Source organism: Ranitomeya variabilis, chromosome 4, assembly GCF_051348905.1.
Source record: "Ranitomeya variabilis isolate aRanVar5 chromosome 4, aRanVar5.hap1, whole genome shotgun sequence".
NCBI classification, from domain to species: Eukaryota; Metazoa; Chordata; class Amphibia; order Anura; family Dendrobatidae; genus Ranitomeya; species Ranitomeya variabilis.
In genome coordinates, this window is record NC_135235.1 from 644,554,209 (window position 1) to 644,577,918 (window position 23,710).

The 23,710-nt window shown below is 43.4% G+C and overlaps 1 protein-coding gene across 6 annotated transcripts in view; it reads left to right on the forward strand.

Annotated features, from left to right (window-relative positions):
• LOC143767351 (uncharacterized) overlaps nucleotides 1–23,710 on the forward strand; it is a 145,049-nt gene that overhangs the window by 76,025 nt on the left and 45,314 nt on the right. For 2 of the 6 annotated variants that reach the window (XM_077255602.1, XM_077255605.1), the window contains exons 7-8: nucleotides 6,075–6,187; nucleotides 18,937–19,027. The exons of 2 other annotated variants lie outside the window; for them this stretch is intronic. In XM_077255602.1, the coding sequence (XP_077111717.1) occupies nucleotides 6,075–6,187; nucleotides 18,937–19,027 (204 nt within the window). The remainder of the gene's footprint in view (nucleotides 1–6,074; nucleotides 6,188–18,936; nucleotides 19,028–23,710) is intronic. 2 more of the 6 variants (XM_077255603.1, XM_077255606.1) reach the window with 1 other exon arrangement.

The following is a 23,710-nucleotide window of genomic DNA, read 5'->3' on the forward strand; positions in this document are numbered from 1 at the left end:
AGATGGATACCGGATCCGTGGCTATATTCATTATATATAATACAGCAACCGGAAGGACGTGAGGTGATATCAGCTTCACTAGGGTAAGACGCAGCAACTTACACAGAGTTCAGCGGTACTCCCAGAGGGGGTAAGCCGACAAAAAGGACTCGGGTTGTCCGTCGAACCAGAGCATAGAAGAGACAGATTGGGCCGGCAGCCAGTTCACATACAGCAGCAGGGCCATACAGAAACTGCGCATAAGAGGTGGAAATCCTGACAGGGTCAAAGTAATTTCAGAGTTCTTATACAGACTCCGGTGACCAGTGTTGGTCACAAATCCCTTTTTGTTGAAGTAAACTGGTTAAACGTTCCAGCGCCTCAGTCTTTCATTTGGACAATAGCCATCAATCCAGGATCGGAGTCATCACAGCTGAGAGGACCTGCTGCTGATCAAGTAAGTGTCTGTTCCTTCATGATATCCCTTACACTGTGCATCGCCTGAGGCCACAGCACCGGGTCAAGCCACTAGTGACATCCCCCTCAAGAGACGGACCTCATTGATCTGGTGCTGGGTACCTCGGTCTCCCGGGCGTCACACAAACCCAATCTAGCAGCTTCCATTGCTGCCCCAATCCTGAACGAATGACCATTATATTCCGTGGTTGGTAAACCCCTTTTCTCCAAACAACGTCTAAAAACCGCTATAAATTGGAACTGGGACAAAAAAGAGCCATCAGCATGAACCAACAACTGTTCCCTTAAAGGGAACCTGTCACCCTGTTTTTTGAAGATGAGATAAAAATAGCGTTAAATAGGGGCAGAGGTGGGCGTTACATTAGTGTCTTTTGTGTGCCTTTATTACCCACCTATGCTGCCGAAATACCTTTGTAAAGTCACCGTTTTGGGCTGTAACTCATGCTGGTCTGGTCATATGGGCGTGGTGACAACGCTGTTTCTCCCCCAGATCCTGGTCATCATTCCGTTGGTGGCGTAGTGGTGTGCGCATGCCCAACTGGAGAATCCTCTGCATTTTGTGATGAAAAAGAGCGCGATCTGCACTATTCATCGGTGTATCGGTGGGCGCGGCCATCTTCCTGTGGCATATGACCGATAATTTTCTTCCAATTACCAGCAACACTTCATATGAAACATGCCGCCTGCCGTCAACTGACTTCCTCCCTCTCTTCATACCTCTTACCACTTGCCGCACCAAAAATGATTTGGTTTCATCCGTCACTCCTCTGACTTTAAAGACAAATGTTAACCCCACCACAAACTTACCCAGTTTGGACACTGACCAGCCTGACTCCCAGCCATGACCCAACAACAACAACAATTTATTCTCGTCCTCAATCTCAGTGCTGATTGATAGCCTCCCAAATATTCCATGCTTGGCCGTACTGCCTCCACGACCTGTCTGCCAATGACCTAGAAAAAAGATGCCTCACGGCCCGCAAGGCAGGTTCCATAATTCCGCTGGACACTTCGTGCCCTGCGAGTCTGACTCCGAGCGACGCTCCCACTGTGAACAAAAAAGAGAATCAGCTACAGAGTTAGAAGAGCCGAAACCAACTTCCGCTACAATCCATAAGTTAAATTTCAAACCTACAAACACCAAGTGCTGCAGTACTTTCGCGACTGCCGGTGATGCTGACGCTAGAGTATTTATCGCCACCACTGCACCTGTATGTTCACAAAGAAAATGGATTTTTCTGTTTTGAACCATCTCCCCCCACCGAGCTAGCGCTAACACCTTGGGGAACAAATGAAGCAAAGTGCCGTTTTACACCAAACCCGAATCACTCCATGACTGAGGCCACATCGACACCATCGAGTCGCCGCGAAAATACAGACCGAAACCGCTGCTTTCATCTACCTTGATGAACAAACCCAAAACATCAGCATCCACGATTAGACGAATCCAAATTGAACGACCATTATAATTCTCCAAAAACCGTTCCCACACTTTCAAATCATCTCTCATCTCCTTTTTTAATCTGATAAAATGCAGAGGGGATTTTACCCCCGACGTCGCCAACGATAGCCGCCGACAAAAAACACAGCCCATCAGCAAAATCCTGCACGCAAAATTCAGTTTGCCTAATAATGACTGTACCTCCTTCAAAGTTAATTTACGTGCACTCGCTGCTCTCCCTACCTCAGCCTTCAAAGCCGTCACTTTTTTTCTGGCTATCTGCACTCCATAGCCATTGTATCGATCTCGATCCCTAAAAAACTGAGTGAAACAGGCCCAACTGTATTGTCAGCCGCTAAAGGAATCCCAAATTTTTGAGCCATTCTCTCCATGGTATGCAAGAAAATTGAACAGTCAGCTGCCTGTGCTGGACCAATAAATAAGAATTCGTCGAGATAATGGATACAGGAGTTTAAACAAGAAACATCCTTAACCACCCATTCTAAAAACGTACTAAAAGTTTCAAAGTATGCACACGAAAGCGAACAACCCATCGGAAGACAACGATCCACAAAGTATCCTTTATCCCCAAAACAACCTAACAAATGAATGCTCTCTGGGTGTACTGGTAATAAACGAAATGCTGCTTCAATATCTGTTTTTGCTAGCAGTGCCCCTTTTCCACATAATCTCACCCAGTCTACAGCCGCATCAAATTACGTATATAAAACCGAACACAACTGAGGATCAATCCCGTCATTCACTGATTGAACCTTTTGGGAATGATAAATGATGAATAAGTCTAAATTTATTGGGCTCTTTTTTTCGGAACTACCCCAAGTGGCGAAACTCTCAGGTTACTTAAAAGGGCCGATTCGAAGGAACCGGCCATCCTGCCCAAGGTGACCTCCTTTTTCAACTTTTCCAAGACCACGTCTGGGAACTGCAAAGCCGATTTTAAATTCTTTTTTGACAACCTAATCTCTTGATCAATAAATGGGATCCTAAAACCTTCCCTAAAACCGTCTCTCAACAACAATGCTGCCACTACGTCAGGGTACCTATTTAGATAAGCTTCCATCTCTTCCAGTCGAACTGGAGTCACCCCTCTTTTCAATTGTATCACTTCCCTTCTGCCTGCTTCCCCGAAAACATTTTGCGGCCTTGTGCGTTCCCCCCACAAGATGAGCATTCGTGCCTAAACTTACATTTCCCCCGAATCTACAGTTCCTTTCATTAAAGGAGAAACACAGTCCTTTTTGCATAGCCACGGAGTGTCCTGACTGCCTTGAACCCCCAGTGCCCCCCTGAAAAGGCTGACTCGACCTAGAAGGAATCATCACCTTCATCCATAATGCAATATCCTTGTGGTCCCATCTAATACTAGGTCGAACCGCTTTACGCTGGTGAAACTGTTCATCGTATCTTAACCAGCCTTGTCCCCCATAGACCCTATACGCCTCACCTATTGAATCCATGTAACAAAACAGGCCTGAACAATTCTCTGGTGCCTTCTCCCCAATTACACTTGCCAAAATGGCAAACGCTTGTAACCAATTCGAGAAAGTTCTAGGGATTAACCGGTACCTCCTCCTTTCTTCGTCCTCTTTTTTTAGTATCCTCCTTCCTAACCCTATCCAAGTTGAAACGTTCTAACGGCAACAGAGAAAAATCTCTATATATTCCCCTTTCCATATCTTGTCTCTCACCTCGCTTTTTAAGTGAGCCCCCAAAGGGCCTTCGAAACATACATATACCTCTCCTTTCGCCGCATCATCCAGGCGCACCGTGTCATCCTTCTCTTTCTCACCACCCGCCCCTGTGCTAAAACTAGTACTAGCCGAGTCATCCATAACTGTGTTGCCTCCAGACGCCCTACACCCTCCTGTTACGGACTGAGTGCTACTAGCATCAGCAACCACTGTATTTGAAATTCCCCCATTGTCAGCAAAACCTCTAGTGCCTAATACAGAATTCCCATCCCCCAACCAAGCTGCCGATGGAGATGTTCCTCTCACACCTCCTCCAGACCCCAGTAACAAGGCTAAATCCCTAAGTCCATGTAACAATAAACCCATGCCCCCGCTCACCCCCCCAGATAACAACTCCCACCCCGAACTCTCAAAAGAAGGGATTAAAAGGAAAAATACGCTCACTCTCACCTGGGTGCTGTGATCCCACCAGCCGTAGATCCTGCATCCTGATGAAAATGTCCTGTAGCACTCATAGATCCTCTGCTTCAGTTGTAGCCAGTGGGTCAACCTGTAGGCTCGGCTGCTGGAAATTTTCAGCTGGTGCTGTAGCTGCCAGGCCAGGGACCCCTGAGGCTGATGCTGTGCTGTAAGTGACTCCTGTCACGTTTTGTGCTGCCGCACATGAGCTTCCCTGCGCTTCCAGAATCGCCGCCGGAGGCTGCTGATCGCTGCCCGCCTCCCAGGAAGGCCAACTCTGCCTGCGCTGCTCCTCTGCCTACCGCGTGGTGCCATCGCTGACTGTGCGCTGCTGCCTGGGCCGGCCGGCTGCCGCCCGCTATGACTCCCACGCTGAGGGGCTGGAAGGTAAGGCCCCCGCCTCTTGGTCTCCCGCTCTCGACCTCGCAGAGCAGGCCTTGCTGCCGTGCAAGCACCCGCCGCCCCTGGTCCCAACTCCCGCTGGGGGACACTCACCGCCGCGAGGGAAGCGGTTGCCTCCCCCTGCTGCAGGTCCCGCCGTCTGCTCGGATTCCTCCCGGTTCTCTGACGAGGCGCGGGCTGCCTGCGGCCAGTGTCAGGAACCGGAGGGTCCCTGGAGGGGCTCCGTACTCGGCGCCGGACCCTAGGGGTGGCATCTGGGCTAAGGCGTGCCAGAGGCCTAGCTCTCCGTGGCCGTCTGCCGACAGATGGGGTTTGTGAGCCTCCTGCTGCTGCCCCCTGCAATAGACTGCTGATGGAAGTCTGCAGCCATGCTGTTGCTTGGGTGCCCTCAGCCTCCCTCAAGCTTTGAAGCAGGGCTTCCACCTCCATATCTGCCATGTGATAGGGAGCTTCTTCTAACAGGTGGGTACCTGACTGTTTGTCCCACCAATATGGCTGCACTATTTATAAACCCGCCTTTTTTGAATCCCTCTGCCCCTCCCAAACAGTGATCTCATCACCTCAGCATTCCCATTAACCCTTTATTTACTTTTAAAACCAAAAAGCTCCATATCAGCCCACGTCTCCTTGTCATGCTGGCCTCCCTTTAATGGGCCGGTGGCCCAGTACTGCCTCACTTGACAATCGCATACGCTACATCCGTTTTTTTCGGTCCAGATTACGGACCGTTTTTTCTCTTGCAAGTGGAAATGAGCCCTTAGGGCTCATACTCACTTGCGTGAAATATGTCCGAATCTCGCAGGTTAAAACCCGGCTCTGCCGCCGGCACTCCAGAGCGGAGCGTGCGGCCGCACAGCAATACATGGAGCTGCACGCTCCGCTCACAAGTGCAAGAGCTGGGTGTTACCAATGCGAGACTCGGCCGTATTTCACGCAAGTGAGTATGAGCCCTAAGGTTAAAAATGCTCACTACACCCCTAGATGAGACTTGTGAGGGTTTCTGCTGTTTTGGGCATATCTATATAGTCTATGCCAGACAAAATTGAGATCCAGAATTAAGTTGGTGTCCTTTCCTTTCCAAGACGTGCCGTGTGCTCAAACAGCAGTTTTCTACCACATATGGGGTATCAACGTACTTAGTAGAAATTGCTCAACAAATTGTATGGTACATTTTCATTTGTTTCCCTTATGAAAATGAAACATGCATTTTTTATTTTTACAGCTCAATGTTAAAATTCTATGAGGCACCTGTAGGTTCAAGATGCTCACCATACCGCTAGATAAGTAACTTGGGGGGGTATAGTTTCCCAAATTGTGTCACTTGTGCAGAGTCTCCACTATTTAGGCTTATTGGGGGCTTTGCATACCCGATATGGCATCTGCTATCTATTCCAGCCAATTTTGCAAACCAAAAATCAAATTGTGCCTTTTGGGCCCTACTGTGTCCCCAAACAGTAGTTTTCCACCACAGGGTAGGGTTAATAAACTAACTGTATGTTGTTTTGAGCACATATTTTGGTGCAATTTTAACATGGTGTCACTTTGGGGCCTATAATTATTTGTATGTAAAGAATGAATTCAGTCCCTGTTTGTGTTTCCTCCAGTTCTATCCAGTGAGAGGACAACACCAGAGAGATGTCCCCTTCCTCTTCTTCAACAGGACTGTAAACAAGAAGATCCCAGTGTTCCTCAGGATCATCAGGTCGATGGAGAAAAGGTGTCATGAGATCTCCCCTATTGTAATGCGAATTCTGTCATCTCTGCATGGTTCCCCTTCCCCTGCATTGTTGCCTTCCCAACTCTCGTCTTGTTTCTTATGTGGGTGCACTTCCCTGCTCTTAAAGGAGCAGCGGGCGCACATAGTAAAATGGCCCCAGCCAGCGGCATGGAGGCATTTATTAAAGGAGTACTCTTGCAAGATGTCTCCCAGATGGGAGACATCTTGTATAACAGGAACCCTACCCAATAGGGAGGTGCCTAAACAGCCCCCTATAGTTTATTGCCAAGTGTGTTGGTGTGTGGAGCTCTATGTTGTCAGGTCCTTAGTCTGTTATTATTTCCTTTAAAGACAAAAAGAGAAAAAAAGCCAGCTTACCATTTCCAGCAGAGCATGGAACCTGATCCTGACAAGATGCAGATTAGTGGAAAAAAAAAAAATATATATGTTCCAGCTCCAAATGAATAAAATGAAAAACTTTAATGAAAACATTAAAAACACAATAGAACAATGCTCCATGCGGACAACACCATAATCCTAGTGAGTAAAGCTACGCGTTTCGACCGGAAAGGTCTTTGTCAAAGCTCAACTACCATGATTCCAATTAGAATAAATGGAATCCTTCTACCAATCTGGCAGCTCCAAAGAGGTCACATGTTCAAAAGGTCCTATTGCCTATAAAATGCTTGAACCAAAAACAATAAGGGTATGTGCACACGATGCAGATTAAGTGCAGAATTGGTGCAGAACTGCAGCAGATGTTTCTGCTGCAGAAACGCTGCAGAACTGCACCGTGATTTACAGTACAATGCAAATCAATGCGAAAAAAAAAAAAAGCTGTGCACACGGTGCATAAAAATCCGCGCAGAAACGCCGCAGACCCCAAAGAAGTGCACGTCGCCTCCCTTGTGCAGCTCTGCAGCGCCTCCGCGCAGACCCCTCCGCACCACGCGCACAGCCCCCTCCCCTTCACACCGATTCACACCGCACTGCACAGAAACTGCACCAAATCTGCAGGTGCAGATTTAGTGCAGAAAATTCTGCACCACATTCCCCACGTGTGCACATAGCCCAAGTGTGATGAAAAATAAGAACAAATAAGTACAAAATAAATTATATACATACAGAAATAATAATAACAATAATATATAATGCATATACATCAAAAACAGTTTGCTCAATAGTGGAACATGATTTCATTTCTCCTATTCAACCCATCAGGAAACCTAGTCCCCAGGTTGAAAATCCAGTATGCTTCACGAGTAAGCAAAATTCTGCAGAGATCGCCGCCGCGAGGAGGTTTTTTTATCTTCTCTATACCAGTGACAGTTAGGGAACTAATATTGCGTGCATGTAACTCGATAAAATGTTTAGCCACAGAAGAAATATTGCGATTAGTATTTCTAGTATTGGAAATATCATATAAATGTTCCTTGATGCGAGTCTTTAATTTCCTAATAGTGCAACCTATATATGATTTTTGACAAAGGCTGCAATCAATTTTATAGACTACGTATCGGGTATTGCAATTAATAAATTCATGAATATTGAAAGAATTAGTATTGTTGAAATCATGAAATACTTTGGTTACAACCATCTGTTTGCAAGTAGTGCAATTAACCGTACCACATTTATAGCTACCTTTGCAGTCCAACCAGGTCCCCCGATCTACTATTGTTTTTAGAAACGAACATACTGGGAGACAACATATTGCCTAATGTTGGTGCTCTCCTTGCCACAATATTGCAACCCCCATCAAGTATCTTGGCTAAAATAGGATCCTCATATAATATGGGTATTGACTTATTAATGATGGCTTTGATAGCATTAAATTGTGGGCTATATTGCAAGCATACAAATGGCTTTTTGGAAAATTCCTTATTTTGCCTATGTGACTTGTGATGAGAATGAGATGAAATGAGATCACTTTGATTTTTATTTGAAACTGTGTTGTACGCCCGATTCAACATCCAATTTGGATACCCCCTATCATGAAATTTATTGCAGGATTTAATTAAATCATTATTGAACTGGTCATTGTTGTTACAATTACGTTTTAGCCTGGTAAATTCACCTACTGGAATCGACTTTACTGTATGCCTGGGATGGCTGCTATTGGCACGTAAAATTGTGTTACCAGAAATAGGTTTAGAATACGTTCTCGTGGAAATTAACTGATCAGGGATGCCAGTCAACTCTAAATCAAGAAAAGAAATAGTGGATTTATCATGAACAAAAGTAAACTTGATATTGTAATAATTATCCATCTACTACAGTCAATAGCAAATTTTTTACATCATGTCCGAGTTTGCCAGGAACCGTCTGCAGAAAGCCGCACAAGTTTTTTCTGATTCTTCTAATGGAAACAGTGAAACCTCTGATGTCTCCAATTTATGGACACAGTTGCATAAATTAATGATTCAAGAGACTAAAACATGGTGGGATTATACCACCTTGAATCATTGTTTCCAAGGATATGATTCCTAGAGGTTTGAGAATCAAGAAAAGATGTACTACTGTTTTTTGTGAACAATTTTCTAATGAATGGAACAATATTTTGAGTACCTGTTCATTGAGTTTGATGCGTCTTATTATCAAATATGAGGAATCAAAACTATCAGACATACAAAAGGAGATAGATGCGACCAAACTGAATTTAAACACACATGTCACAGTTATTGAGGATAATGCGTCTTTCAAGAAAACACAAGAGGACATCAATAAATTGGAAGATGAAATCATGTCCAGAAAAAAACATAAATTTCAACGTGATTTGGAGGATTATTCTTCCAATAAAATTTATGATTGGAATGACGATAATTCCTCAACCAGAACACCAAGATCTATTTTGAGAAACCCCTATTACAGGAAAAAATATAATAGACGATATGTGAGTTTTAGCTCACATGAGGGTGATTCTGGTGATAATAATCCCAGTATGTCTGATTCCTCTACTAATGAATCCATCAGCTGCAGTTCAGTTAAACACTCTAACAAGACAAAAAACGTAAGAGGCGCGGCGGGCGCAAGCACAGAAAACAGTTCTGGCATGCAAACACGCCGCAAAAAAACCACATAAAGATCAATCTGGATAATGTGTTAAATCTATCTTCCAAATCTATCTTCTAAATTTTGTTCCTGATAATGACTTTAATTTATTTTTTACTATTTTGGATCTCAACAAGTTTGTCCGCAATCTCACCATTAAAAAACATTTTTGGGGACTTCCGGGAGGCGGAGCTAGTGAATGGCCGCTTTTTAACAGAGCTCCTGGGTCAAGGGCGCTAATTTTATTTAAAGCATAGCTTTCTATCACCCAGAAACCAGGATAAGCACCGGACAAGGGACACTGACGGTAGTCCCAGCTCTCCGGATCTCCCTGGGAGTCAAAAGGCGCATTCAGCGCCACACACAGTGCAGTGCTCTGCACCGTTCCAGGTCAGCTAGGTCGGCGGCGGTGGAGGAGGCTAGGAGACCGAAGGAAGAAAGAGAGCGGCACACAGAGGCACTGACCTGGGCTGGTGAGGGGGACGGGAGCCGCTAAGAAGGACCGGAGGCGTGCAGGAGCGGTGAGAAGCTCCGGAGAGGCGCAGAAGATCAGCGCGGGAAAAGGAGGTGAGCCGACGCCATCTTGCTTGAAAGCACGCCAGCCCTCACAACCCGCTGCGCACAGCTAGAGGGGAGAGGTGAGCAGAACCGCAGCTATAACAGCTGCCAAAAGGACAAGGTGAGCAGCGCAGGAGACATAATTATTAACTCGGCACAAGGCAGCGCGACCTGACGTCTCCAGGAGGAAGGTGCACTAGACCCCCCCTCATATTGTGGGCTCTGACCGGTGGAGACTGGTAGCAAGTAGCAGCGCCGCTGTAGAGGAGTGGATGCAGCGCCCCTGATCTGAGTCAGGCACAAGGAGAGAAACATTTCTGCAGCACATTTGTTATAGGGTGATTTACAATCTGCATAGCAAAAGTCCAGTATTGGCTTTCTTCATAACTCTACAGTAACCACAGTGTCATTGCAACATATCTGGAGGTCACAGAGTTTTAGGTGAAAACTCACCTGAAGTGATAATGTAAAGGACATTTAGATTCATCCTTAAATGTAGCTATCAAGCACAAAGATATCACTAACAACTTAACAAATATCTCAGGCTCTCATCTCACCATGGACAAATATATGGGCAAGGGTACCAAGGCCAGCAGAAGCTCTACACGTAACCAGGCTGGTACATCTCCGGTATCATTTATTGCGGACACCAACACAGACAACCCTCAGTCAATAGCAACCGCTATCATAGAACGGCTAATGCCTGAGATAGACAATCGTTTGGCAGCTTTTCAAACTTCATTGGACACAATAGTCTCACAAGTTAATACCCAGGGAGCACGCATAACGGATGCAGAACAAAGAATATCAGATCTGGAGGACTCTGCCATAACTCTCACAAATAAACTAGATGATAAAGAAAAGATTATTTCGGATTTGATAGACAAAGTAGATGACCTTGAAAATAGGTCCCGTCGTAACAATCTACGACTTATAGGCCTCCCAGAGTCAATCCCTTCCTCAGAACTAATAAAAATCACATCTGAATGGCTGCCTAGAGCTCTTGGAGTGTTGCCAACATCAGGCGTCGTGGCCATTGAAAGAGCACATAGACTAGGACCCCCAAGAGGAGGAGAAGGAGTAAGACCGCGTCCGGTCATTTTCAAAATCCTGGATTTCCAGGATAAAATTCGTATCTTGGCAGCATTCAGGAAACAACGTACTCTGTTGTATGAAAACCACAAACTATTACTATTCCAGGATTACTCGGCCGCCATGGCAGCTAAACGCAAAGCCTTTAATCCTGCCTGTAAAATTTTGGTGGATAAAAATATTCGCTTCAATCTGCAGTACCCTTCGATTCTACGCTTTGTTATGGAGGGGAAAAACTGGTCTTTCAGTGATCCAGGAAAGGCTCTGGAATTCCTTCATAAAACATCCCCGGGTTCACTCTAATTCTGTTAAATCCTGATAAGAAAGCTACTTTAATATGTCATTATTAAGTGATATCTTGCTAGTGCTAATATTTTTGTGCCCTTAAGTGGCATGTTTACTTTTTATGTTATGTTCACTTTAAGGTTGAATGTATCTGCTATCGTTATAGAGTTAAATTGGGAAGAGAAATTGGGAGGGGGGGATGGGCTCTGCTTGTGTACACTTAAATCTTGGGTCCAGGGAGATCTTACGCTCACTCGCTGGGATGGGTGGGGATCTCATTTACATCTTATACTGGTGGGTCTGATGGTCGCCCGAAAAGGGATAGGTTAATGACTGATCAGACAGGCACCAAAGATACCACTATCCGCTCTCTGCAGTGGTGCTCATGGAATGTCAACGGACTTAACTCCCCGGTCAAAAGGAAGAAAGTTTTACATTTCCTGCAAAAACAGAATTTCCACATTATTTTTCTCCAAGAGACACATTGGGTTAAGGGCAAACTCCCTTCTATGTTTAACAGAAAATATACACTTTGTGCTGAGGCCTAATTTACAAAAAAACAACGAGGAGTAGCCATATTGATATATAATGGCCTCAACTATGAGATACTAGACACTTTAGAAGATCCTCAAGGCAGATTTCTGCTAGTTAAAATCATGATTGAGGGATCGTGTTTTAGTCTAGTCAATATTTACGCCCCAAATGCACCTGAAGTCCAATTTCAAGTTAAACTACGAGAGAGACTGGCGAGCTGGGATACATCACGGGTGGTCATGGGAGGTGACTTTAATGAAGTGGCAGACATATCTATGGATAGATCTAACCCTAGGGATACTCATCGTTCAATGCAGGGTAGTGGCATTCAATCACTAATAGACCACTTTGATTTGATTGACATATGGAGGCTACAACATCCTTTGGAGAGGGACTACTCTCATTACTCCCATGTACACGACACACATGCCAGGATTGACTGTTGGTTATTACACGAATCTTTGTTACCCTTAGTAACATGCTCAAACATACAAAATATCCATATTTCGGATCATGCCCCGGTAACGTTTCAATCCAAATTAGTATCCCCAATCCACCAGGAACGGAGGTGGCGCTTTCCGTCATACCTATACCAATCAGACGATTTTAGAAAATACCTACAAATGTCATGGGAAGTATATAAAAATGATAACCAGGTCCACTGTGATAGCCCTCATCTGTTCTGGATGGCCTCTAAGGCCGTGATGAGAGGTCAAATCATTTCTTATGTCAGTCATAAAAAAAAAGACATTATGAATAAAGCCAGAGATACACAAAGATCACTAACTCAAGCATACAAAGATTTCAAACTAAATAACACTCCATTAACAAAGGAAAAATATTTGAGGGCAAAAGAAGAGGCAGACACTTTGGCCCATGAGTTAGCTTTATTTAACTTAGACTATCAAAAACAAAAATATTTTAAATGGGGTAACAAGCCGGGGAAAGTGTTGGCTTCTCTCACAAGACCATATAGGAAACAGACGAGAATACACAAAATACAACAACGCAGCGGTCACACCCTGATTAAAAATGAAGAGATAGTGGATGAGTTTCGTTCTTTTTTCAGTGAGTTGTATAGGTCAGAGACAGGGGGAGGAAGCGGGGAATTCCTCACAGACAGCCTTGCCCCAGCGCTTACAGAGGAAGAGAGAGAGACCATTAATTCCCCAATAACACCTTCAGAAATTGTACAGACCATAACTAAACTTAAAATATCTAAAGCACCCGGCCCAGATGGGTTCAGTAACGAACACTATAAGATCTTGGGTTCATGTATAGCTCCCTATTTGAGTGAATTATTTAATAAGATAGTTGAACTTGGTCAAATACCGGACTATTTTAATGAGGCGGTGGTTATTGTTCTCCCTAAACCGGGTAAAGACCATGCTCAGGTCGAAGGTTATAGACCTATTTCATTATTAAATTCAGATTTTAAAATCTTTACAAAAATTCTGGCAGACAGATTACAGAAAATAATGCCAAAATTGATATCACCACAACAAACTGGTTTTATTCACGGGAAATCCATTACATTCAACATTAGGACAGCGGTGGGTGCAATATCTTATAGTAGAGCAAATAAACATATGAAAACCATTGTGGTAAGCCTAGACGCGGACAAGGCGTTTGATAGAGTAACCTGGAACTATTTGTATGATTTGTTATCATTCCGAGAGTTTGGTCCGTGGTTTAGTGAAGCGGTCAAAACAATTTATAGGAAACCACTGTCCAGGATGTCCGTAAACAATGTTCTATCCAGACCCTTTGAGATTCAGAGGGGAACCCGACAGGGCTGCCCCTTGTCTCCACTATTATTCAACATAGCATTAGACCCATTTTTAAGAAGGTTACAAAACGAGACGGCATTTGAAGGGGTGAGGGTGGGAACTGAGTCGGTAAAGATCTCGGCCTTTGCTGATGATGTTCTTTTATTTATCGCCAACCCAGTTAAGGCAATCCCGGCCATTATGCTTATTTTGGACAGTTTTGGTAAATGCTCTGGTTTCAAAGTCAATTACAGTAAATCTGAAGCCCTAGCAGTTTTCAGATCCGGGAGATTGAGTGACCCCACATTCCCATTCCATTGGTGTCAGGAATCTATTAAATACCTGGGGATAAGGTTGCCTGCAGACCCTTCTATTTTGTATAGAGCGAATTATAGGCCACTGGTCTCCTCCATAATTGATCTTCTCCACTCCTGGAAACACTTTTCACTGTCTTTCTCGGGTAGATGCTATTTAATCAAAATGATAGCTTTTCCCAAACTGCTTTATGCCTTCCAGACTCTGCCACTACTGCTGACTCAATCGGATCAAGATTTGTTGAATTTAAACTTCCGAAGATTCATTTGGGGGATTGGAGGTAGATCACGCATTGGTCTTGCAAAACTACAGGCATCTAAACTGGAGGGTGGTGTTAACTTTCCTGATTTGGGAAGATATAATTTAGCAGCTAACCTTAGATATGCAATCGATTGGATTAGGGGTCTTTCTCATTTTGCAAACGTTAGATTGGAGCAGCAGTTTTATCCACACATTTCACTACCATCTTTATTACATCTAGGTGGGGAGGAACTTCCAGTGGGAATAAATGACCACCCATCACTTTGGCAAACGATACAGACTTGGAGACGTTGTAGGAAGATTGGTGGTTTAAGATATAATTTATCTCCATTCCAGACCTTTTTGGGAAACCCGAAATTCATGGAGGGCTCCACACCGTCTTTTTATAAGATTTTGGCGTCTCAGGGTTGCAGGCAGGTGGTAGATCTCTTAGATCTTAATTTCTCAATAATATCTTTTGAAAAGGCATCACAACAATACCCATTATTTAATAATAAACCGTTTCTATTTCTTCAAGCACGTAGCCTGGTTCGAAAATGTCAGACACTGGGGGAGACAACAGAGGGAAAGGCCAACTTAGATAGGTTTATTCGGAATGCAAAATCTAACCCGGCTTCTATAAGTAACATTTACTCAATATTGCGTAGAAAATGGGTGGGGGAAGGGAAAACCACTGGTGTGGCGAGATGGCTGAAGGATATGCCTGACTTGGAGGTGAATGACCTTTTTGAGGCTACCATGACACAAAGGAAAATTTTACCATATAGCAGTTATACTGACATGGCACTTCTAATATTACATAGAGCCTATATCACACCATGTATGCAATCTAAAATGTCCCCTTCCATCGTCTACTCATGCTCCAAATGCAAAGCTCGTAATACTGACATATACCATCACTTATGGAGTTGCCCGCAAATTCGGGAACTTTGGGGAGAGGTACACAAAGAACTGCAAAAAATTTGTGGCACGGGTTTTGCACTTACCCCACAATGGGCTATTTTCAATATCCTAGATGAAACATCTCGAAAATTACCCAAACATATCAAGGCAACACTCACGATATGGGCTTCAGCAACTAGAAAGAGTATTTTGCATCAGTGGTTGAATCCTTTAGTTCCTTCACTCTCTTTCATTCGCACAAAAATACAGTATATATTTAAAATGGAGTGGTTGGAGGCACTGACTAACAAAGAAAAACAAGTATGCAAATTCTTTTCTACATGGGTTACTTTTATTCCATCGCTCCCTATGGAGACTAGGGAGAAACTGAGAGCACAGTTTGAAAACACCCAGTGGTATTTACTGCAGCGGATAGGTGGTGACTCACCAATTCCTTGAGGTACCTTTATGGTTGGAGGTATGCAGAGTCCAGAGGTTTATGTTTTTGGTTTAGGTAGGGGTGGGAGGGTTTGGGGATCCATTATTGTTAAAATTGTCACATTTCTGTATCATCATCATTGGCAATGTATGTTGTGTATTATATTGTACTTTAAACTTCAATAAAAAGATTTTCAAAAAAAACAAAAAAAAAAACATTTTTGGTCTGATCCAACTATCACTGACCGCAATTCTGAGGATATTCAAGTCAATGAATTCCAGGCATTGGATTTTCATGAACAGATTTCTCTTTTGACATTGCAGGAGCTGCAACATGTGAATGAAGCGCCTGATAATTTGATTCATCAATCTGACAACTTTAAAATCAAAAACCCTTTTTTTTTATCCGATTCAAACAAGACCTGATAGTATGAGTAAATTTCAGGATGTCATTGAACGTGAGCTTAAGAACTTGAAATACAATGTATCTGCCAATAATAAAACTGGTAATTTATCCAGTAAACACAGGCAGGCTGTTGAGGATATCAAAAACATGAAGGACATCATTATTAAAATGAGTGATAAGGGTGGATTGATTGTCATCATGGATTCCGAGGATTACAAGAACAGCATTTTGGGGCTACTATCTGATGTTGCTACATATAAATTATTGTTATCAGACCCTACTGTTGCATTAAAAAAGGATATAGACAAAATAATTATGGAAGGCGTGACATTGGGTATTTTTTTCGGACAAACAAGCTGAATTTTTGCAAGTGTCGCACCCTGTTATGCCCATATTGCATGGTCTTCCTAAAACTCACAAGAAGAGTATTTTTCCTCCTATGCGACCTATAGTTTCTAGTATTGGGTCTACCAATGAACATCTGGGCCAGTGGCTTGATTCTTTATTACAGCCCCTGGTCCTCAGGATTCCGGGTCATATCAAGGACACTAAAGATGGAAGTTCTTTGTCGTGTAAAAAATGGTCTTCTGAATTTAGTTGGCTCAGTTGTGATGTGACATCACTTTATACATGTATACCCCATAATGTAGCCATACAGGCTTTACAATTTCATTTGGATCGTTACAGTTCTTATTCCCAAGATTTGATTAATTTTATTTTGCAGGTGACTTTTTTTCTTCTGACACACAATTTTTTTTCTTTTGATCAGAAGTATTATTTACAGCACACCGGTGTGGCCATGGGTGCCAAATTTTCACCATCGTTAGCTAATTTAGTTATGGCCCTTTGGGAATATTTTTTTCTTTTCACATCTACCAATCCTTTTTCCTCATTCATTCATTGGTATGGCAGATACATCGACGATACATTGATTGTGTGGACGGGCGATGTATCTGCCATACCGATGTTTATTGATTATATCAATAACGATTACAATATCAAGTTTACTTTTGTTCATGATAAATCCACTATTTCTTTTCTTGATTTAGAGTTGACTGGCATCCCTGATCAGTTCATTTCCACGAGAACGTATTCTAAACCTATTTCTGGTAACACAATTTTACGTGCCAATAGCAGCCATCCCAGGCATACAGTAAAGTCGATTCCAGTAGGTGAATTTACCAGGCTAAAACGTAATTGTAACAACAATGACCAGTTCAATAATGATTTAATTAAATCCTGCAATAAATTTCATGATAGGGGGTATCCAAATTGGATGTTGAATCGGGCGTACAACATAGTTTCAAATAAAAATCAAAGTGATCTCATTTCATCTCATTCTCATCACAAGTCACATAGGCAAAAAAAGAAATTTTCCAAAAAGCCATTTGTATGCTTGCAATATAGCCCACAATTTAATGCTATCAAAGCCATCATTAATAAGTCAATACCCATATTATATGAGGATCCTATTTTAGCCAAGATACTTGATTGGGGTTGCAATATTGTGGCAAGGAGAGCACCAACATTAGGCAATATATTGTCTCCCAGTATGTTCGTTTCTAAAAACAATAGTAGATCGGGGACCTGGTTGGACTGCAAAGGCAGCTATAAATGTGGTACGGTTAATTGCACTACTTGCAAACAGATGGTTGTAACCAAAGTATTTCATGATTTCAACAATACTAATTCTTTCAATATTCATGAATTTATTAATTGCAATACCCGATACGTAGTCTATAAAATTGATTGCAGCCTTTGTCAAAAATCATATATAGGTTGCACTATTAGGAAATTAAAGACTCACATCACGGAACATTTATATGATATTTCCAATACTAGAAATACTAATCGCAATATTTCTTCTGTGGCTAAACATTTTATCGAGTTACATGCACGCAATATTAGTTCCCTAACAGTCACTGGTATAGAGAAGATAAAAAAACTTCCTCGCGGCGGCGATCTCGGCAGAATTTTGCTTACTCGTGAAGCATACTGGATTTTCAACCTGGGGACTAGGTTTCCTGACGGGTTGAATAGGAGAAATGAAATCATGTTCCACTATTGAGCAAACTGTTTTTGATGTATATGCATTATATATTATTGTTGTTATTATTTCTGTATGTATAAAATTTATTTTGTACTTATTTGTTCTTATTTTTCATCACACTTGGGCTATGTGCACACGTGGGGAATGTGGTGCAGAATTTTCTGCACTAAACCTGCACCTGCAGATTTGGTGCAGTTTCTGTGCAGTGCGGTGTGAATCGGTGTGAAGGGGAGGGGGCTGCGCGGAGGCGCTGCAGAGCTGCACAAGGGAGGCGACGTGCACTTCTTTGGGGTCTGCGGCGTTTCTGTGCAGATTTTTCTGCACCATGTGCACAGCTTTTTTTTTTTTCGCATTGATTTGCATTGTACTGTAAATCGCGGTGCAGTTCTGCAGCGTTTCTGCAGCAGAAACATCTGCTGCAGTTCTGCACCAATTCTGCACTTAATCTGCATCGTGTGCACATACCCTTATTGTTTTTGGTTCAAGCATTTTATAGGCAATAGGACCTTTTGAACATGTGACCTCTTTGGAGCTGCCAGATTGGCAGAAGGATTCCATTTATTCTAATTGGAATCATGGTAGTTGAGCTTTGACAAAGACCTTTCCGGTCGAAACGCGTAGCTTTACTCACTAGGGTTATGGTGTTGTCCGCATGGAGCATTGTTCTATTGTGTTTTTAATGTTTTCATTAAAGTTTTTCATTTTATTCCCTTGGTCCTGGTGCTGCCAGTCCGGAATCCATAGTCCCAGCTACTAAACTGTTTACCGATAGTTTCTTGTTTGCACACGTAGTTTATCTTCACGATCCAAGTTGTCTGTCTGCCTTCGGATCCTGCTCGGCAGTGACTCCGGTCACGTCTCCTCGTTCAGCAATCCCGACCACTTGGGATTGGCAGCTGCAGTACCGAAGTCTGCCTGGGAATGGCACCTGGTGACTACCTGTAGCCCAGTGTGTAGAAGACTGTGAAGGTCTTGTGCTCAGTCTTGTTTTATCCCCCTGTATAATATATTTTATACTTTGTGTAATGAGCATGGTGGAGATGGCAGGATTAGAGCTGATCATAGATGTGTCTTCTCCATCTGTTTGTGACTTTTACAATATTTGTTTCAGGGTGAAAATCGGACCCATATTAATACTACAGAGACATATGTGAAGAGTGAACAGCAGTGTAAAGAGGAGATTCCTACAGATAACCGCGCAGGTGAGTAGTAGCCTCTAGCTGCACAGACATCACAGATTCTTTTGAGTAACTGGATGCTACAGTTGTGTTGATTTTTATTTATTTTTTCTTTAGTGTGTGTAACACAAGTTTTGAAAACTTTTTTCGCATGTATTTATATTGGTAAAGTTGAAATGCCGTCTTTGTACAACAGGGAAAAATAAAATCCATGGTTGATGACCACAAATGTGGTTTCTGCACCCAATCACAGGCCACAGGAGACACTTAAATTACATTTTGTTTTTTGGCAAATAAGTTACCAATTTGTCCCTCCAGCTTATTAAATCTTTGCATTTCCATATGTTAAATTAAACACCATTAGATTGTTGCATAGAGAGCCAGACAAAATAAAAGTAATGGCAATGGGCCAAGAAAATATCTGGCAGCACCAAAGATGCATTGGTTACCAATGTGGTCAGTGATCAGCGACATGTCATTCCTCCAAGAAGATGAAATACAGATATTATCAGGGTGACATAATGGAGAATCCCATTACAGTGACCTTTTCCATATGTCTTGAGCTTCACCAGTTATGGTTTCCTGATGGATTGACTCATTCTGTTTGACCTTTGATTGAAGATGGAGCTTGGCTTGTAATAATCCAGAGTTCACTCCAAAACCTTGAAGCAAACTGTATTTGACTATTAGAGCCAGATGAAAGATGTAGTAATGGAAAGATGCACTTTAATGTCAGACTTGCAGCTGTTCTGTTGAAAAAGCGAGAAGAAAAGAAGATATATTCTGTTCCAAAAAAAATAATCGCTTTGCAAATCATTGATGATAATTGTCGGGAAAACTAGGACTGACTGGACGATCGTGTTTATTGGACGCCATAGAATCTACTGCGATAATGGTATCTGGTGTGATGAGACTGCTCAGAGGTGATAAGTACATGACATTACCCCTCCTTTTACAAAGTGCCACAGGACCAAGACTCGCAGGTTATAAAGCATGAATTAATTTCTCTTGTCCACAACCTTTTCAGTGAAGTAAATACTGTAGGAAACAATTTATCTTCGTATAAGCAAAGATCTGGTGAATTACAAAATTCTAGAAAGTCAGACAAATGAACCTTGACTTCAGGATTACTCACTTAGGCCTCTTCCCACCATTGAATGTACTGTAAAACCTATGTTATGTCCCCATATATGATGCCGGGTTAGGAGTTATGCATCATCACTGTTAGATAATTGCTGTGCTCTATAAGTGGCAATCAGAGGATGCTCCCCCTGCTGCTGTTAACCTCTTACATGCTGCTGTCAGTCTCTGATAGCAAAATATACAACATATGATCAAGGGGTAAAGGGGGCGCTGTTCCACGCGCTCATCAACTCCCTCAATTGTGGAGTGCCAATGGATTGCTATGGCCATACTGAAGGCCCCTGTGCTGGCCATGAGTGTACTCTTGTGAAGACCAACCTGTGATTGGTTTCATAGGTGACTGTGATTTTTGCTATATACTGCAATATTGAGGTATTTCCATATAAAGCAATCAGATGATTTCAATTTCAAGTTCTCTAAGAATACTAAGAAATAGTAATTACAATATTTTCTTTAAAAAAATAAAAAAATTATATATTATTTTAAGTCTGTACAGTTGAAACCATAAAAGTCTGATTTATCAAAATATAAAATTAGTTAACTCAATTGGTAAACACCATCAAAAGAAAAAAATTAAAGCCCAGAATTACACTTTCAGTCTCCACTAGTGAGTGAACGTGCTCGTCACTGCTTGTTAGCATCAGTGCGCTTGAGAAGCTCATTACTTAGCGAGTATATTTGAATGCTTGTGCAAGCTCGAGGTTTGACAGCACCACCCTGTCTTCCACACGGTCCAGTTTCAGTAGTCGTGATTCTGGACCACATAATCTTCATCCTGATCCTCCTTCCTCCCACCATGCTGAGTACCCAGAGACAAGTGATCTCACACTTGGACACTCCGACTGTCTTTTATAGATTCTGGCCTGTCGCTTGAGACATGAGGAGATAGCATGTAGCAATGTCAAAATATTTGAGCAGCCACGGTCACAAGAAGGCAACAATGGAAAAATTTAGTTACTGTCATAAGAGGTGGATAATGATGAGACACAATTGCTAACAACTGATGTTAAATCATGAAATCAGAAGGAGGACCAAGGTATGGAAGTGGAAGATGAGGTGGTGGACAATAAAGTCACTGACAAAACCTGGGAAGGCAACATGCAGAGCAAGGACAGTAGCACTTAGGGGGTGAGGGTTCTGCAGCACCACAACAGGCAGGAACATGCAGTGGGGTGGCCAGAGACACAAGGCGTCAACTGTTCCCCAGAGCACCAACATGGGTGAAGTTGCCAAACCAAGGTTTAGGTGTCCCGATTCTAGTGCTTTTTTTTAGCACCAGCAGGGACAGCACTACTACCAGCCTGACCACAACCAGCGTGCTCGAGCACATGACCGCAAAGCACCTGACTAGTTGGGCCAAATGCCATGGTCCAGAAACAGTGTCACTGCGTGACACTACTTCCTTTTCCCCTGTTCTATGTGCACACCAATCCCATGTCCATGATGCAGGCAAAGATGTGTACCCAACTGTACCTGTCGTTGCACTCTTGTACCATGCCCACGTCATTGTCCCAGCCCAACGTTCAGTTTTCCATACTCCAGTCCTTGGAACACAAGTGTAAATACGCAGCCACCCGCAGGCCACAATACTAAATGGCTACATTTCCAGACTGCTTGCCCTGGAAATGTTGCTGTTTAAGCTTGTGGAGATGCTTTCTTCAAATCTCATGGTGGCCGCTGTCCCTCAGTACTTGGTTTCCAACCAACACTATTTCTCCCAGTGTACTGTCCCCGCATTACACAAGCACGTGTTCCATAACATCAGCCATGCCCTTACCAACGCTGTTACTGAGGAGGCTCACTTAACTATGGACACGTGGACAAGTGCTTGTGGCCAGGAACACTACATTTACCTGACAACAAGCTGGGTGAACATTTTAGAAGTCTGGACTGAGCTGGGTCCTGAGACAGAACACATGCTACCGTTACCGAAGATTGCTGGTCCTTGTTCAATCTGGGTTTCTCTCATCTTCTACAACAGTTCCTGCGCCGCCACCTCCTCACTGTCCATCTCTGAAACATCAACATCAGTAGCAAACCGGAAGCTCTTCAGCACTGCCTCAGCAAAACAGCAACAGGCTCTGCTGAAGCTAATCTGCTTGGGTTACAAACTGCACACCGCCGTAGAGTTATTGAAAGGTCTAACAGACCAGAATTATCTGTGGCTCTCGCCCCTGAACCTACAACCAAGCATGGTCATGTGTGACTAAGGCGTTAACCTAGTGACGGCTATGAACCTTGGCAACCTCGCACACGTATCACGCTTTGCTCACGTGCTCAACTTTGTGGTTCAGCGGTTTGTCAAAAACTACCCAGATCTGCCTGAGCTACTCGAGGAAACAGGCACATAGGTGGTGTACTTCCACAAGTCAGCTGCAGCAGCATTTGCAACTTCCAGGTCAAAGACTAGAGTGCGATGTTACCATGTGTGGGAACTCAGCATTGCATATGTTGGCAAAGCTTTGTGAGCAGCAGTTGAGAGTAGTTGAATACCATGCCCGTCAATATTATGGTCAGCCTCCGCACATAAGAGCTGATGATTCTGTATGGATATCTGACATATGTATGGTACTCCAAAACTCTGATTCTCGACCAAGATGATGAGTGGCGATGACACCATAATCAGCGAAACCATGTCATTTCTCTGTCTACTGAAATGCTTGCTGCGCACAATTAAAGAGGAGTATTTGCAGGCTGAGCAAGTGGAGATGGAGCATGAAACAATACAGGGTGACACTAACCAGTCCAGCCTCATCTCATCTTCTCAACGCTGTTTGGGTGATAATGAGAAGGAGGAACAGCAGCTGGTTGCCTGCGCTACAGATGGTACTACCCACCCCATCTTCATCCCGTCTGTTCAGCATGGATGGCCGGAGGAAGAGGAGGAGTACAACATGGACAGTCGTCCTCTTGGTGGTGTGAGATGGAGCTCCCTGAGTGCGTTGGGGATTGGCAACGGGATTAAAGCACTCAGTAATGTTTTCTCACATAAACAGTCTATTTGGTTTATTAACTCTGCATAAACCACATAACGTAAAGTCAATTTCATTACATCTACGAACATATTATGACCACCAGTCTGTTCATGTAGCAGATAAACCTCTCTGCCAAATATTACAACCCCCCCGTTGTCTGGGGTTACCTTCCAGGAGCTCTGCTCCTCACGCTGACTCCTTGTCAGTCCTGGCTTCGCCAACACAGAAGCTGCCCCAGGCTCTGTAGGTACATGGTCTCACCTCATGCTCTCCAGGGATCAGTCCTACTCCCAGGACCTCCCAACACAGAGGCCATTTATGATCACGTCCTCACCGGGTGCTCTTCAGGGATCCAGTCCCCACTCTAGACCTCTCAACACCCAGGCCTTTCCTCTCATAGGACCTTAGTGTCAAGAACCATTCAGGTCCATACACACAGAATCATGTGACCAAACCCTGGTCACATTAGGTAGCTGTAACCACCCCTATAGGTGGGAGGTGTGTGTGGTTAGCCAGTCCCGCCCAGCTCTCCGACTAACCCTGCAAGCCTCCCTTTTAAGCAGACAAACACAAATACTTGTGGGTCCCA